The sequence below is a fragment of the Copadichromis virginalis genome, linkage group LG8 (assembly GCF_057382275.1).
Source record: "Copadichromis virginalis isolate Kocher_CV1m ecotype Utaka linkage group LG8, C_Virginalis_male_GT1.1, whole genome shotgun sequence".
NCBI lineage: Eukaryota > Metazoa > Chordata > Actinopteri > Cichliformes > Cichlidae > Copadichromis > Copadichromis virginalis.
In genome coordinates, this window is record NC_140625.1 from 13,485,999 (window position 1) to 13,503,648 (window position 17,650).

The 17,650-nt window shown below is 41.2% G+C and overlaps 1 protein-coding gene across 4 annotated transcripts in view; it reads right to left on the reverse strand.

Moving 5' to 3' along the window:
- Positions 1-17,650, reverse strand: part of rhbdl1 (rhomboid, veinlet-like 1 (Drosophila)) — a 70,686-nt gene that overhangs the window by 28,031 nt on the left and 25,005 nt on the right. For all 4 annotated transcript variants that reach the window (XM_085465950.1, XM_085465953.1, XM_085465954.1 and 1 more), the window contains 3 exons: positions 10,658-10,882; positions 9,552-9,700; positions 9,319-9,431 (listed from right to left, as the gene is read on the reverse strand). In XM_085465950.1, the coding sequence (XP_085322076.1) occupies positions 9,319-9,431; positions 9,552-9,700; positions 10,658-10,882 (487 nt within the window). The remainder of the gene's footprint in view (positions 1-9,318; positions 9,432-9,551; positions 9,701-10,657; positions 10,883-17,650) is intronic.

Below are 17,650 nucleotides of genomic sequence, written 5' to 3' on the forward strand. Positions count from 1 at the left end.
GCTTTATCCATAATGCACAGGACATAATATCTGATTCAGTTTGATTGTAAGACGTCTTTCTATAGGTCTGATACATGAGCACAGAGTTTGATAGTGGCTGGACAAAAAATAAGTAAATGTCTGGGTGACTAAGCTAGAGGCAGGCTGTATGTCACACGGCCTTTTGTCTACTTTACAGTCTGAAAAGCTCATAGCTTCAAATGCCATCTGCCATAGTTGCGACCATTTCTGAGCCTCATTTCAACTATAATAGTGCTGTCAGGCTGGTGGAGCTCCATTAAAGATATTTTCCACCTGGGGAAGGAGATGGACACTTCTGTGTCATCCACACAAAAAAGAGATAAGGGAAATATCACCTATGCCGCCGATACGCTCCTTGAAGTCGAGCAGCGTGGCTTGCAATCAGTCCTCATCCAATCTAACATCTTCATCCATCTTTGCGTGCCCTGGTGAAACGTGGGCGTGAAAGGATGAAAACCCTAAGATGATGTGCACGTAGAGACGGAGTCTGCAAAGTTTTTTTTTTTTTTTTTTACTTATCTGCAGTGTCAAGCTGTGGCGGAGCAGCCACGCTGTCAGTTTCCTCAAAGTGACAAAACACTACACACCTGCGCTCCTGCACGCTAGTCAAAGCAGATCTTTAGAGGAACAACTTCAGTAACAGAAACACAGATCCAAAGTTAAAACAGAACATAAATCGGGATGGCTCCTGTCAAAATGTACAAAAGCCAGAATCCAGCGCTGCTGACGCCACGCTCAGGCCTGCAGGAACAGAAACGATTCATCAGCCTCACCGTGAGATAACAGGGTCAGTGTGAAAGCACTCACACCATGGTTTCCTCAGAGAATTTGCATTTCTCTACCCTGTCCAAAATTTACACATGGGGAAAAAAATATACACGATAATATATGAGACCAGGGGGCATCGAGAAAAATCAATAGCATCCACTCGAAACGTCCTCAGAGCTGCTGAGAGGAAACAGCTCAGCACAGCAGTGCACCAATAGTCAGGGTAAAGTACAATTAAATCTGATCTGGGAGAGTGTGTGGGCATATGAGAATGCCTGAAATGGAAGAAACAGATGCACAATGTTCAGAAATGAACAGAGTGAACAAAAAAATGCTCTGACTATAAGAATAGCTGGAAAAAAAACTCGCTGCTTGCTCAATTATAAATCAAATCTACTTTTCAAATAAAGATCACAATAGCTGACCTTGGTGGGAAATTACTTAAATTCTTCCAACATCCCAGAGCAAAAAAAAAAAAACAGAAAAGAGAAAAAAAAAAGCATAAAATGACTTCCAGTGCTCAAGGATATTACACCACAGTGATGGCTACAGGGAGCGTGATGTGCTGCTTCATCGGAAAAACCTTGAAACTAACCACTGAAGTAAAGGGAATACAGAGCGAGCGGAGAAACGGCGTCCTCTGTGCCTCCATCACAGTGCCTGACAAATGCTGCTTTCACACAGGAGATGCACACGGACAGCTATGAACACAGGCAGCTCGCTCCATACAAATGGGCTAAACTAATTGAGGCTGCGTTACAGTAAAAATATTCACCACCCTTCACGTTTTTATCAGTGGGGCTGGAGGAAGTGAGCTTGGTGTCACCTAGGAAGAGTTCACTATGGGGTGGAATTCAGGGACTGGGAATTACCATAATCACACTGGCGGTCTCTGCACAGCTCCAAGGTCACCCTGCTTCCTCAGTCTCAGCAGCAGCGGGGGGAGTATATCAGAAACGTAGGACCAGGCTCTTCATTCGCACCACTGTACACACACACACACACTGCAGCTCTGCCAAGGTTGACTATAAAGACAGAAATCTCACCTTGCAAACTACACACACTGCAACAATGCATTGTCACAGTAACACAACTTCTCAGAGAGGCAAATCAGTGATGCTGTTAAATATCTCTACACCAGTGAGTCAGAGCCAGAGCCAGAGTCAGACAACGAGTCACATCCCTCCGGCAATAAGGGTGATTAATTCGGCCCTTTGCTCTGTAATGCTTCCTCTCTCCTGTCCCGGCCCATCTTGTCTTTTTATCTGCTCCCCCTGCTCATTAAACGTGCTCGGCTGCAGATGCTGCTGATGCAGTGTGACGTCGGCATGGCAGCTATTTACTATTTTAACCCTGAATCCCACAGTCGGTTTGTCTGTACTGAAGTCCATCGACTGAGTGAATCCATCTTTTACATACATTTGAGTGCTGGATTCGATGTGTAACCCTGCATGTCAAACCCCAAAGGAAGTAGGATCCATAATCTGTTTAAAATAACATTTCATGTCATTGCTTCTTGGACATCTGCGCTGGAATATACAAACAGTGAGTTTCATTTGCAGTTTAACTAAAAGCCATCTGAAAAAAGATAAACTAAACACTCAGGAAACGCTAGCAAATAAGCTTAAATTACACTTACACTCTCCAATCATATTATTTTTAAATAGTAAAGTAAAATACAGTCAAATTGCTTGTGGCGTAGTACCGCATATTTATCAGAGATGAAGAACGAGCTGAAACAAATACACTGGAAATGTTGACGTAATAAAGCTCTAGTTTTGACTGTAAGAATATTTTCAATGACAAAATTAAATATCCTTATTTAATTTTAACCCCGAAATACAATATTAGGCCTTGGGAGGCATCCATAACTCTTAGCTTGTGTGCCTGAGCTAAACATCAAACATCAGCAAAGTAGATGATAGACAAAGCCACTCTTGGCCATGCACCAAGGCCCTGTATTCACTGGCAGCAGATATAATCAATTTACCCTGCCTTAATATGTGCAGCATGCTTTCATAAAGCATCAATCAGATTGTGAATGTGAACACAGTACTATAACAGGTGGGAAAAAAAAGTCAGAAGACCTTCAGTCATTTGGAGACGGAACGGGCTTTTATTACCTTGAGCGAACGCAGAAACAATCATTAGACTAAATTAGGGCCGACAATAGAGCGCGTCTCATGGCTGCGGAAGAAATCTGACACTCCTGCAGTCCTGCCCAATTTCAGAGCTACATTAATCAACTGCTGAAGGATTAAACATTACATGTAACCTGGTGAGATGCTTTTTAAGTAATGACAACATTAACTAGCTTGCAACAATGAGGTTATACTAACATGCAGCCATTTATCACATTTCCATTACCATTTCCCATCAGGCCACACGTCTCTCAATAAGTGGGGTGAGCATGGACCTTTTTCTCATGGTCTGGCCAGCAAATTCAAAGGTTCCTGTTCTCTCTCATATACTGCTGATAAATATGGAGCTACTATTTTGCAAACACTCAAGCATTTTACATTCAAATATTTACTTAAACTTTCTAAAATCATATAAATCAAAAATATAGATGTACAAATGTTAAATGGTCATATTCAGTTTGAATGATCTTTAAATGAAAAGTAGCTTATAAAGAAAGACCACATGGTCAATCTCAAGAGGCAATTATGGAATTGCAATGTCCATCTCGACCAGTGTACTCACGGGGCAACGTGGCGCCCACTCCTATGTATTTTTAACGGGTTAATTCTAAGTTTATGAGAAGACATCGCTGTATATATATGAGTGCAACATTTTTTTTCCTATTACATAACCTAAAGAAATTACTTACTAGTACCTTTACGTCAAAAGATGACCAATATCTCTAAACGTTCAACAGAAATGTACTGTGAAAATAACGATCTCTCATTGTCTTTACCATCTAATTGAATAGGTTTAGGTGTGGGACTTTTAGTTGGCCAAAATATAATAAAAAAGTAGTGTTTAGTGTCTAAAGTAGTGTGAAGACGTCTTCTTGGGATTTGCAAAGTAAAGTGTGACCAAAACAGCAGCTCTGTCTGGTAGCTCAGGAACAAACCTCCAAAGTCCAGTCGGTGCTCTGCATGAGATAATAATGAGGAGGGAGAGTCGAGCACCCGTTTGTCAGACCTCGTTTGGAAAGACAAATTGCATCAGTTTTGTGTATGATGGATGTGTGCGTCTTCTGATTTTGTCGTAGTAAATAATGGCGTGCGGCCTGTCACCTTTACCGTTTAATTCATTTGTTTATAAATTGTGTTATAAATATTCGGTGAGTCAGGAGTCGGCTGTCAGACCGGGCAAATTCTACTCTAAGCAGATTATATATGTATCATCTTCTCCCCCAGTGGAAGCAACTTAGCAGCAACCTCCTATCTGAAGCTTTTTGAATTATATTACATTCAATAAAACCAAAAATTACTTGCCGTCTCATGGATGTAGCCTCACTGGACTGCTGCCTCCAATCAGATGGTATAATGCTAACTATCAATATGTTGATTCTAACAATTACTTTGGTAGTAGGATTACAGCAGGTCCTCGTGATGCTAGCTCAGATGTGTCAGACTCACTTATCATACAACAAGGCTTCTGTAGAACTTCAGAAAATGCTTGATCCCAGATTTCTTGGGGTCCATTATGCAATAAGGTAAATGGTCTGCTCCTATGCAGTGCTGTTCCAACTTGGCAGTACCCATAGGCGTATTTCAGCACACCAGTGGGGATGCCATACAAGGTGCTCACCTCCTGCTTTGGGATCAGTATCTTTACAAAGGGGTCTCTGGCAATGGGGGGACCAGATCGAACTGCCAACCCTGATATTAATCCACAACACCTGAGCCTCAGCTGCCCGTGTGTGTTATTCATGTGTGCACAGAGCAGCATATCACTGAAGTCTTTGTGCATAAAATTGCACCTTCTGCAAGTCACTTTAAGTATCGTTGTATTGCCTTTGTTTGATTTCCAGATCAATTTTCTTTCAGTTTTATTGTGTTTATACAGCATTCGTTATCAAAGCCCATCTGAGAATAAACATAGCAAACCAATTATACGTGGTATTTTTTTCTGCTCAATACTTCAGCGCACACGAAAATAAAACTGGAACAAAGCTGAGTGAAACATCTTTCTTAAAAAACAAGCAAAATGTATTTCTTGCAACAGCAAACAGAAAAGAGAATGCATTTTACAGGATGTGCACTAACGCCTTGGCTTTCTCTGAATAAGTGGTTTAATCTTGTTCCTCTCATAACCTTTTCTTTACGACATAATGTGAAGTTTCGAGTCTGTATTGCTATTACAACAAATTCGCTTTACTTTCCAAAGTAAATCTTGTACCCCAGCTATTTGCAGAATAAACTGTAGCAAAAGGCAAGGAGGTAAAAAAAAACAGCACAGAATGTCAACACTACAACCTCATCATCACACTGATATGTAGGTTGAGCGGGACATACCTCCAGCAGCCGTCTCGCTCGTATGAGAGGCTGCTGGAAGATTTGGACCGTCTCGAACGGTAGGTGTTACAGGCGGCAGACACCCTGAGGCTCACACCGCGCTACGAGGAAAAACATGGTGTTCTGGCACCTGTTGATGTCCTGATCACCACAAGTGAGCTATCAGCCCGAGGGAAGGAGAAGCAAAAGAGAGAGTGGAGAAAAAAAAGAAAGTAGATGGAAAAAAAAGGACTCCCTGCTGCTTCTCTTTAATGTGGAGACAGACTGAAAAGTTGGAACACGGCATGAGATTCTACATTCATCTCGCCAACATAGTCTGAAATTCTGACTGACATTATTCAAATTTCTCCACATGAAACCCAAGTGGAGCTCTTCATCCAGTCTTTGTGCAGCAGAGCCATAAAGAATTACTGAGAGGATGCAAAATGAGCAAGGACAGGTACCGGGGTCTGAACAGCACTGTGGAAACACCATTAGAGAATCGATACTTTTGTAAGCACATATCTAACGACAGTGCCTAATTTTTTACTGTAATTTAGTACCAACACAACATAGTCGCGAACGGGCCCACATCAAAGATTTATATACTGTCTGCATATGCGCATCAGCAGCCCAAACCAAAATCTTTGTGACCTCATTTTTAAGATAACTGGAGAGAAGAAGCATCGGTATTTTTTCCCAACATTTAAAGGCATCCAAGAAAAAATCCCAACAGGAAGCAGACATTTCTTTTTGGCTTTGAGAGCGAGCCCTGCAGTGCAGAAATTCATGTAGTGTATTAAGGCGAACATAAAGGCACAATACCTGCAGCACTTTGCTCCATAAATGCATCCATTCAGTGTAACTATAAACTCAAATTTCTGCTGCCTTACAAAAAACAACAAGCAACATGATTGAACTCATAAGCTAGAATACGACTGCATGAATATAAACATGAGATAGCCATGGGCAAGAAATATGCAAAGGAAGAAAGAAAAAATCAAGAGTTTCACAGTGCAATCTAGCACAGGGTAACTTCTAACAAGTTCAGGTAATAAAGAACTGTGGGAGGGAGACAGCATTTAAACTAAAGTTTGCACACATCAAGGCCCATGCATATTTTGCATATCTGCGAAATGAACATGAACATGTGTGTGGCTCCTCACCACGTTTAGTTAAAAAAAATATCTGAGTTATGATATGACCTGCTGAGTGGTACAAACCAGATCCAAGACGTTTGTGCTCTAGTTTTACTGAGCAAAGTTCTGCTTTATTGCTGTGTTACCTCTGTTACTTAGAACTAAGTAGCAGCTATTTGTGGATGGACCCAACTTTTACGGAATTGGGGTTGTGCAGCTCCCAATTTCTAACTTTGCTTTTACTCTTTAGTCCAAAACGCTGATCCCAAATTAACCCATTAGCTAAATGATTAATGGCAAATCCTCTCCTTATAGAAACAGTCAAAATGATTTGACAGTTCACCCACAGACACACCCTCACACACAAAACTGGCTGGGTAGCTGACATAGTGTGACATCTCGCTCTGTCACCTGAGCAGCACTGATGATGATCATGATTACATGTCTTTGGGTAAAAGCAATAAAATTTAAGATAAATGTGTGTAAGATTTACTGGCATCTACAGATGACCTCACCTTCTCCCGTCCTTACAAACAGGTAGGTGAATCAGTGGTATAGAGCAATGTTAGGCTAGTCTGTTTTGGACATAGCGAACTCTTCTTCATGGTGGAAAAGGAGCCACTCCTTCTGCAGATATAAAGATACAAACATATTTATAGATTCCTGATCGTAAACTGTTGACCTTTAGAGTTAATTCAACAGAGGCACATCTCTGATTTCAATATGTTATACACAAATTCAAAGCATTTCTCACTCCGTGCTCTGGAGGTACGGATGTCACCTCGCCTGCTGCTTTATCCTCCCTTTGGATTCAGGCTGCAGCTTAAATCTCCAAACAGCATTTCAAACTGCACTTAGGCTAATTCTCCAGAGAGAGACCCTGCATTACCCATATTTCCTCCTCTAAGTCCCACGCTTGCTTGCTCTCTCTCTCTGTCATCATTGCTAAAATAAATCAAAGCTACAATAATTCATGAGTGTTAAGAGTGTGCGTGCATGCAAGCGCATGGAGGAATGGGGTTGTTTTTTTTGGACTTTTTTCTGCAGAGTACCGGGATTTTTTTGAGAAGCTTTAACTCCATCTTACTGTGTGCAGAGAGCTGCCAGGAAAGGCAAGAAATGGAGCGTTTTAATTTGTAGTCACGCAGAAAGAGGAGCTTAGGAAAAAAAAACAGGTTACTGAAAATAATAGATGATTAACTCAGTATGAATTAGACTTCTCCTCTCAACAGTAATTAAATAATTGTTAGCAAGTCTTATGAAACCCAATGATAAAAACTGTTGAAGTGAAGCTGAGTGAAACAGGAATTTAATGCAGCAGTGTTGATATGAGGTCTCGCAAATGCAATGCTGTTAATGCAAATGCTTTACTCAGAAAGTGAATCCACTTTTCACAATCAGTGTGGATTTAAAATTTCCAATCTCCGAACCGGCTCGATGAAAGTTAATGAGGTTCCCCGTCAACAAAGACTTGAGCGCTGCAGCTCGACCTCTGGGCGATGTGAGTCACTCTGCTGCGTTCACTTTGGCATATTTTGTATTTACATTCTGCACTTTTTTTTCTTCCCCAGAAGGGCCAGGCCGGGTCAAATTTATCAGAAGTATCAAATCGGGCAGCCGCACATGTTAGCTCGAGGACAAGAAGCTAAAAAAATTCAGTCTGACTCGCTGGGAGTAGATGGGAGCGGATAGTTGTGGGTATTTTATACAGCAAACATGAAGAGAAATATAACATATTTAACTTGATAAATGATAAACCACCAACAAAACCACACAAAAAACCAAAAAACCCAAAGCTTTTCTGAGGCGTCGACTGTACAAACAGTAATAAAAGAATAAACAAAGTAGGTCAGTACGATGTGCTGCAGACTGGCAGAAACACATGAATAAAGAGCAGAGCGGAGAAGAAACAGCCTTCTTCTGTTTATGTTATTGTTTTAAGGGAAGCACGGTCCGTATCGCTCTCCAAATCATCTCCACTCGTCTCGCCATTTGCTTAGAAATCCTAAACCACACACACTCACACATACTCACACACACGGAGTGTATAAACCAGCCTAAACACACAATTTGATGTGTCTCTAAACATAAGAAGGCATTTATGACCATTTGGAGATAAACATTAAACATGAAAAATTAGATGTGCCATTTCATCATTAATTTTAAAAAAGCCATTATGTCACCACATTTAGCAGTAGTCTTGTTATTTTTTTTGTTTTGTTTTATTTTTAATGCTTGCAATTGTTAAGCAAAAATGTTTTTCTGTGGATGTCAAAAATGTACGTAACAAAAATATAATCAAAGTTTATTTTTACGTGGTGATTTTCAAGAACAAAAGTCACAAAATGCTTTACAACTGAAATGTTATAAAGGGATAAAACAAAATAAAGGCAAACCTGCACAGGTGGGTCTTAAATCCACAGATCTAAGGTGCAGTGGAAGTGAGTTTAACTTGGATTTAGGTGCAGACAACAAGCGTTGATCAGCTCAAAGATTCAGATGTTTTGCGTGATTGTAGTAGCTCACTGATAAATGGAGGCACATTGACCACGAAGGGCTCTGCAAGTGATTGTACCGTGAACTTTATATGAAGCCAGTGAAAGAAAGACAGAATCTGTGTCACATGGCACGTTTTAGAGGACCCGGTGACCTTCGAACCACATTCTGAAGTGATCCAGGGAAGATTTGCTGAGGCAGAGGAATAATGAATTACAATAATCAAGGGATGTTTAATCATCGGGATGTGAGCAAGTGATAAACCTCCTAAACATTAAGAATAAATGATATAAATCATGAGAACTGAGTGAAAGGCAAGAACGCAGACCTTCGATAGTGAATAGTTCATCCAATATGGTTTCTCAAGCAATTTGTGTATGACACCATGTAAGAAACCTGAATAATGCTCCTTGCTTTACTTACAATAAAACACTTAATGAAAAACTCACCGGCCAGCACTCCTGCCATGTAAAGCAGACTTATTCGTAGGATGCCATGGACCATCTCTAAGGGAACGCCGATCATCAGCTGTAATAAAGCGTTGAAGCCCAGCTGCTCCAAACTGAGGACAGAGCACACAATGAAAGTAAGATTAAAACTGCCAGCATTGGCCTTCGTGTGCCATCAGCAGCAGCTAACCTGAATTTTCTCTAAACCAGTACCGCAGGAGTCAAGAGCTTACCCGACGTGCATGAACATGTAGCTGAAGAAACGCCACACTTGTGCACGGTGGCCGGGGTGGTAGACCAGGGGGCTCTTCATGAAGTCAGGCTGATAGGTCTGCAGGACCCACTTGTTTAGCATGATGCCGTAGCACATGAAGACAATAATCTGCAACAAAGACACAAAGATGACACCAAACTGTCAATCTGTGCCGAGTACACGCACTCTCTGCAGAGTGCTTGTACAGAAGGTGAAAAGTGCCCCGCAAAACAAAACCCATTGTGCTTTATGAACGCCGCATGAGGTTCTCTTCTTCTTTGTATTCTTCAGCTGATGCTCATTAGAGTCTTGCAGACAATTACTGCCCACAGAAGAAAAAAAATGGCACATCTGGTTCAATTCCATTAATTTCTTTTCATAAAATAATGACTCATTGTTTCTGTGAATTAAAATGAATGCAAACTGTTATTATCACATTCTCATTGTCATTACAGACCATTCAGTGCCATTTGGAGGCATTATAAGAGCACTTAGCTTTCTTTCCCAAAGAATTAAGATGATTTCAGGGAAAATGATGAAGTTTTGTTAAGAAGCTGTAGGTTATTTCCGCCGCTTAATCTGCAACCATTCAGCTGTAGTCTCGGAGGGCGTTTGTGCTGGTGCTTTTCTTTTTTCAAAATTAACATAATAGGTCAATTAAAGCCACTGTGGTGGTGGCCAGGGTGCTTACTGACCTGGTTTCCAAGTTCCAAGACCAGTGTTTGAAAGAAAAAAAGAAAAAAATCCTACACGCAGGCTGGCTCAAGGACTCTGCTTGGAGGAATGACATTAAATGCACCCACTAAGCCTCCGACTCCCAAATGGGTTACCAGCTCATATCAAGCTCACAGTAAAAGTGTGTGATCAAAGGCAGAAAATCTTTTCAGGCCGTCTAAGGCGAACAACTGAGCTAACAGAACAGTGTGAAGTCATATTTAGGGGATTGGATGCTGACTTTGTGGATCTTAAATAAAATGCTGGGGGCCAAAAGCTCTAGGAATGCCCAGATCACTGTGGATGAATCAGGAGAATAACCTCCATCACTTTATAACACTCTGAAACCAGCTGATAATGTTTCCCACTAACCTGGACGATGGTGACGATGGCGATGAAGACGGGCGGGGGACACAGGCGGTTTTGGTGGAAATACCAGCGCCGGTCAGTTTCGCAGGGCAGGATCTCGTAGGCCACATAACGGACGAAACGTTTATAAAGACCCAACCCCGTCTCGTCCAGAAGGATCTCCCGTTGCAGTGTGCGGCGGCCATTGGCGATGGCTCGTCGGAAACTGCTGGAGCGTTTGCTGCTCATCTGAGGAAAAGAATAAAAAGAAAACAAAAAGATGCATAAACTCAGTGTGTGCAACATCTTGTTGGTAAATGTTTGAATGTTAATTTAGGCTAATGGCATATAAAAACATCTGTTTACTGTTTATTGTGAAGTTTTAATGATCACGTGAAGGTTTTTCTTCAGTTTATTTTGTTTGATTTCAGGGGGAAAACACCAGATAAGAAGCTCAATAACATTCTCTCGCCTGTATGCGAAATACAAAGACTGTACATAAATGATGGACATAGCCACAGCTGATTAGTAAAGTGCTGTTGAACTGAATGTGCCTGTTGCTGTCCTCCAGCTGTCTTGAAACCAGAGTGGACTGCATGCTCATAGCAAACTCTGCTTTATCCCACATTGTGACTCAAAATTGTGCTGTAACTTTCAATAAGCATTATGTTGTATTGAATAAGACTTTAAACTCATATAGTATTTACATAGAGGACAGATCCAATTCAGCAGGTTTTCATTATACTTCTATAGACCGATTTCTTTGTGCAAGTGTAAAATTCAAGCAACTGCTGGCAGTTCGACAGAATAAGAGAACATGCTTCACTTTTCAGGCTACATCCATCTTTCATATACAGTCTATGGTTAAATATAAACGATATCCACAGGAAAATGGAGGAAAGACTAAGCCTGGGTTTGTCCAAAGAGAGCAAGTTTGTGTACCAGCACCTTTAGAGCTTACTATACAACACTCCACATCTCATGCAACTTCCTGAAATCTTGACATAAACATGTGGTTGTCAGGCCGCCAGTGTCTTTTCTCCACCAAGTAGTATTGGTAAAGTTTAAACACAGGACAGCAGAAAAGCCAAGTTGTCTTTTTTAAAGCTAAGTTTTAGTACGGTTCCAACAAGATGATTCATAACATGTTGGGAGTTTGTTATTTTTGGATGTAGCTAGGCTATTTTTTTCAGTCATTATGCTAAGTAAGCTAAATGAGCTGCAAGGCTGGCATGAGAGCGGTATCAGCCTTTCAACAAGAGAACACAAAAGCTTATTATCCAAAATTCCGCCTAATTATTGTATTCAGAAAGGATTAAAGACTTTAAGGAATCAGCACCTTGCATCCTTTATTCATTTGCTGCTTTTGATTTATTTATTTATTTTTAGCTATATGATGATATCATGGTTTTTTTTTTTTTGAGGGGTTTTTTTTGCAAACAAGAGAACCTTAGAAGCATTACTGTCAACAGCTGGAAAACACCTTGCCAGAATAAACAGATCTCATCTCGCCTGCTGGTCTCATTTCAGCAATTAAATCCATAACTTTCCTCACACTAAGTGGATCAAACAAAAACAAAGGAGGGTTTGTTCTCACATAATCTGAGAGAAGCTCATCAGTGTGACTAATCACCCTGGATCAGAACAAACTAACAGTCATAAACTTCTGCTTTCACAAAGGCAAGACTAGGGACACTGTAGTTTTCTTAACTTCTTACCTGTTATTACATTATTCTTCATTTATGGATGATTTCTTTATGTTTAGTTAATGTTTTTGCAAACTTAGACTAAGTGGAATGGCTTACGCAGGACAAAGTCAAGTTATAAATATTGAGTTTATTAGTTTGTCACTTTGACAGCCAGTCTGTATGTCAGGAATGATAGACAAACGCTGGTACAGAAGGGATTTGGTAAAACAAATACACTGCAGTTTAAAAAGACTGGATATTTTTAAAGGAATGCATTATTATTTGTGAATATTGTCAATTCTGTCCAATGACAGCAATACTGAGGTGAGTTGCTGATGATATTATGAACTTTTCTATTAGTGAGCACTGCTGTTAGCCCATGTTAGCTTCTGTTAGCTTCTGTTAGCCCATATTAGCTGCCGTTAGCCCATGTTAGCTGCTGTTAACCCATGTTAGCTGCTGTTAGTTGATGCTACTAAAATGTTCTTTGAAGTGGATCTAACACTGTTGGACTTGGAAATTGGCAAACAAAACCCCCAAAGCTCTAACACAATGTGAGAATGCAATCAAACCGTTTATCAGAGGGAAGGTGCGATTTTTAGGACACTAGCATAACATTAGCTGGCATAATGTTAGCCCATCACCAGCTGCTCTTATTGTTTAGCCCACTTCTTATCAGTTGTCTGGAAATCTGCTGACAATAAGCGATTGCGACAATATCATGCCTAAATATGAGCATGTTTAGGCATGTTTTTCTGTTTTAGAGCACTGACTTCAGTTAGGGAGATGAAGCTTGTGAGGAAGACGAAATGAGGAGGATATTTTATTCAGATGCTTACTTACTGTTCCTTTGATAGTGAATTACTATATACATTTACTGATTGAATACAAATATCTTGCTTATCGTTTTTATTTTGTGTTTCAACCTTTATTGTTCGTGCGCCCAAGAACATTGTTACAGTTTTGTTCATAAGGCCGGCATGACTGAGTATAATGTCAGTGTAATGGCAACCAGCAATATTCTGTTGTGAAGCTTTTATTCCATACAGCACAAGGCAGTAATATTTTTACAATGCAGAATGTTGCAGATTACATTAGGTACACTGTAAAACAACAGTTTAATGATGGCAAATCTATCTGCCAGCACTTAATTTAACTACAACGCTTCTTTCAGAAACTACACAGTATATGTTCATGACGAGCTTTAGATGTTATTCTAACTAAAGCAGAAGTTGAGAGGTATTTAGTGCTTAATGAATTTGTGAGAGCATGTGAATTTTTATTTTTCCTCCTACAAAAGCTATGTTACATGTTTAAAAACATGTGATTGGTTTTTAGCACACAACAGATTTTTAAAAAAGAGATAAGAAAGTTATTCAATGAGTAGGGTCTTTTTTTTTTAATTTAGACAAATGTAAGCCTGACTGCTGGCTAGATCAATTACTCCTCAGGCATTGTAATAATATGTTGTTGAAGTGTGTCCGCTCTTGAAAAGCAAATCTTAGTTGAAAGGAACTATTGCATGGAAAGAAAGAGGGCATTTGTACATGTGTGTTTGTATGTCTTCATTTTAATCATGGGCTCCAGGTTTGCTTAGTGAGCAGGGCCTGTGCAGAAGCTTGCAGGCTGACAGCACCAGCTCTTGATAAGTTATTTAATAGAGGCTTAGGATGAAAACTATCCTAATGCCACGATTTTGACAGCCGAGCCAGAGAACTGCTAGGATAACAACACAGATTTCTTTTCCACCAGAGTTACCACTGAAAATACTGCCTGACCGGCTATCCACAGCAGGGGCACTTTAGATTCAATATCTGTATTTCCTAATAGAAAATGAGCACGCATAAGTCACAGCTATGATGATGGTGGAAATCTCTGGTGTAGCTAAAACATATGAGGCGAGCTGGCAGACTCGCCTCATAATGTATGACGAAACGAGACTCTAGAGAGAGTAAGAAGGCAGCAGCTACAACAGAAAACCTTACTGTACGTACAGGTTTCACGTAACAGTAACTTTAGACAAACATGGCAGCTTCATGTGAAGTGTAACAGAACCTCTTCAGGGGACCTGCAGGAAGTACAACCCACCATTAAAGGTACAACATCAGTAATTCATTAGCCAGGCCCTGCTGCTTGTACACTCATTATACATAGACACAGCAGGAGCCACAGTGGAAGAAATTGTGGGTCAATATCTATAAAAGCTAATGAGCTAAACATGCTAGAAGACAAAATCTGTAAATGTAGATGAACAAATAATGAAGAAATGCAAATAGCGGCGACTGTTTCTTCCCTCCTCTTCAAGAAATTGCTCAGGCAAAAATCGGGGGGTAAAAAAAGTGCTAATCCCTTTTGGAAGCTAACAGAGCAGGATGTGGTAACTATCCTAACTGTGGGTAATTATGATACTGGTGGTTGTACAGCGAGGGTGTAAGGGCCTGTTGCAAAGCGATAACCAGAACGATGTCGAGCTGGGCTGCTGGCTCTCCCACAGACGGAGGGTTGCATATTTAGTATGGAAATCAGGCCTGGAAAATGCAATTATACAATACTTGAGGCAGGAAGTGGAAGCGGAGCAAAAGGAGCATGGGGACATTAGAAGGCAGAGATGGGAAACATAAGATGGGGAGATCAGATGCCTGTCTGCATGAGTTTGATTAACAGATTTTTCTGAGGCCACCAGTGGACAGCGAAAGGTGAGATGTCTTAATATAACTGAATGTACAGTTTAAACAAAGAAAATGGGACTGGCTTCTTTTCCAAATAAGATCACAGCTTATTTAATCTGGCTCAGTGACAGCACCTACTGCCTCTTTCTGCATTGCTACTGTATTCTCTCCCATTCATATTGCCTGAGTGAAAAGTTGTTCCCTGAAGGCACGGTTAAGCACGGCTGTCACTCTGCCTCACCTTCTCTGACATGCAGGACTGCCAACACTAAAGTGAGCATTAGCAGTCTTTTGATGTGACGACAGGAGAGAGACGGCAACCAGACAATAACACACACACACATAAACGTCAAAAGTCAAAACTTGAGGAGTGAAAAAGCAAAGTGCACAGGGAGGAAAAAATTAATTCACATGACATCAGTATGGCGCTGTAAGGGAAAATCTCTGAGGTGTGCATCAGTTCCCTGATGGGGCACAGTCTGCTAGGAAATAAGTGATGGAGAGGCAAAGAGCACAAACACATATAAAGGCAGTATTCTCCTTTAGGGATGGCTGATTGGAGCAGACTGACAGCAGTGTGTGCCTCATGGTGGCTGCAGGTTGTACGTGCTGCTCTCAGCTCGAGTCAATCGTTCTTGATGGATTAATTAGCCACACCACATGGTCAATACCATGCAGCTCAATACTAATTAGCAATAACAATTTGGGGGGGAAAAAGCATCTTAATGGCCATCCAGATGTCTGCATTGCAGCTGCAAAACAATCCATAAATGATTCTGATTATGCCCACTTTCCTTCCTCCTGCGATAAATCAGTTATCGATGCCGAAAGAATCGAAGGCTGTGCCAGTTAACAGTGCTACAGATTCACCATCACCAGGCTAACAGCGTCACTGTTTGCATTTACCATCTAATTTGCGAGTCATCCAAAGGGCCAAAAGCACCCTTCTCCTTTACCCTCTCTCACTCTGTCGTGCTCTCTCGCAGCAGCCTCTAAATCACTGCGGATCTCAGCCTCGCTGATTCTACCCTGACCCAGATACTCAGGTTCTTTCTTACTCAAATCCTTTAAAAAAAATCAGAGTCCACCTTTTTTCTTTTTCCCCCCTTTCCCTCTCAGCAGTTTGCGGCCACAACCCTCCTTCATGGCTTAATAGTTGCAGCGCTAAAACTCCAAAAAGAAAAAAAGCCTTTACTCCAGGACACTTAGGCAAAGTGCATTACTTTTAGTTGGGAACCCATCTCCAACACAAAGCTTCAACTGGAGTTCAGCGTGCAGTGGGATGCTGATAGGTAGCATCTGTGTCCCAGGAGAGAGATGCCCCGTGAGCACTGTGACTTGGGAGACCTTGGAAACTTTAAAAATGCTGTAATCGCCTACTTCCAGAATGAAACTTTAACTAGACTTTTGACTCTCAAACGCTCAGTTTAAGACATTTAATATTTATTCAAATTCAAAAGTGTTTCCCCAACATCACCTCCTGAGGGACCGGAGAATATTAGCGCAACATCTGGGCAAAAGGATAAAAATGAAAACAGGAAAAGACGAAGTCCTAAAAATCCTTCAACCTGAACACAGAGAAACCCCTGCTATAATCTCTGAAGCACACACTTCACCCATGTAATTAACCATGGCTGCCATTTTGTATCTCTTTCGAACATTAGCCAAATTACCACCCGAAGGAGAGCGGTGACACACTTCTTCAGCTACATAGCTGGAACATGATAGCATCAGAGGGCTCAATAGGTGAAATTAAACATAGGATAGGAATACATCAGACTTCCCGGTGAAATCCTTTTTCCCCGAGTTCTTAAACCCATGCTCATCTTTCACACTTTCATCCCCTCCAAACCCCTAATGTATGACCTTTGAAACCTCAGGTGTCTTTTAGCCTTCTGAATTGATCAAATGTCTGCGTTTTACTGTGGAGCTGCTTGAAAATATCTATTGGTTTCCTTGTGCAGAAGTCTGCACTGATTAGCAGTCAGACACAGACCACTAGTCTTTCGTGTATGTACAAGTGTGTGTGTGCAGGCGTGCGTGAGTGTATGCACAGTTCCCCAAGAGAGGCTTTAGCAGAGCGTTACTTATTCACCCCTCTGGCTGAACTGATGGAGTTCTCTGGCTCGGATCGCCCTGCATGAAAGATGACTCGAACGTGAACGACGCGCGAGGCTTGTCTTGTACTAGTGCGAGCGCGCACGGTCTCGCGCAGACACCAGAGAAGCTGTTGCCTAACGGTGTGATTCAAAACACATTTACACCCACTGAGGTCGAGCGAGGCAGTGTGAATTCACGGCTGCAAAACTCACGGAGCGAATGTAGAACAACAAATCAGGAAAAAAAAGAAAAATGTTGAACACAGCCGCTAAGAGACACAACAGAGAGAAATCTCACCAGCTTGTGAGCTGAAAAGGCACAGATTGAGAATACACACACACACACACACACACACACACACACACACACAGACACACAATGCATCTTGCTATGTCCATTTTAATAATGTGCAGGGGTGTTACATTTTCCACAGAGGCCAGACCACAAAATCAATACAGACACCAGACTTCAGGCAGCAGCTATAACACTGTAGCAGCACTGAACCTTCCAAATGACAACACGACTGTCATCTGTTATACACTGTGGAGTATCACTTACAA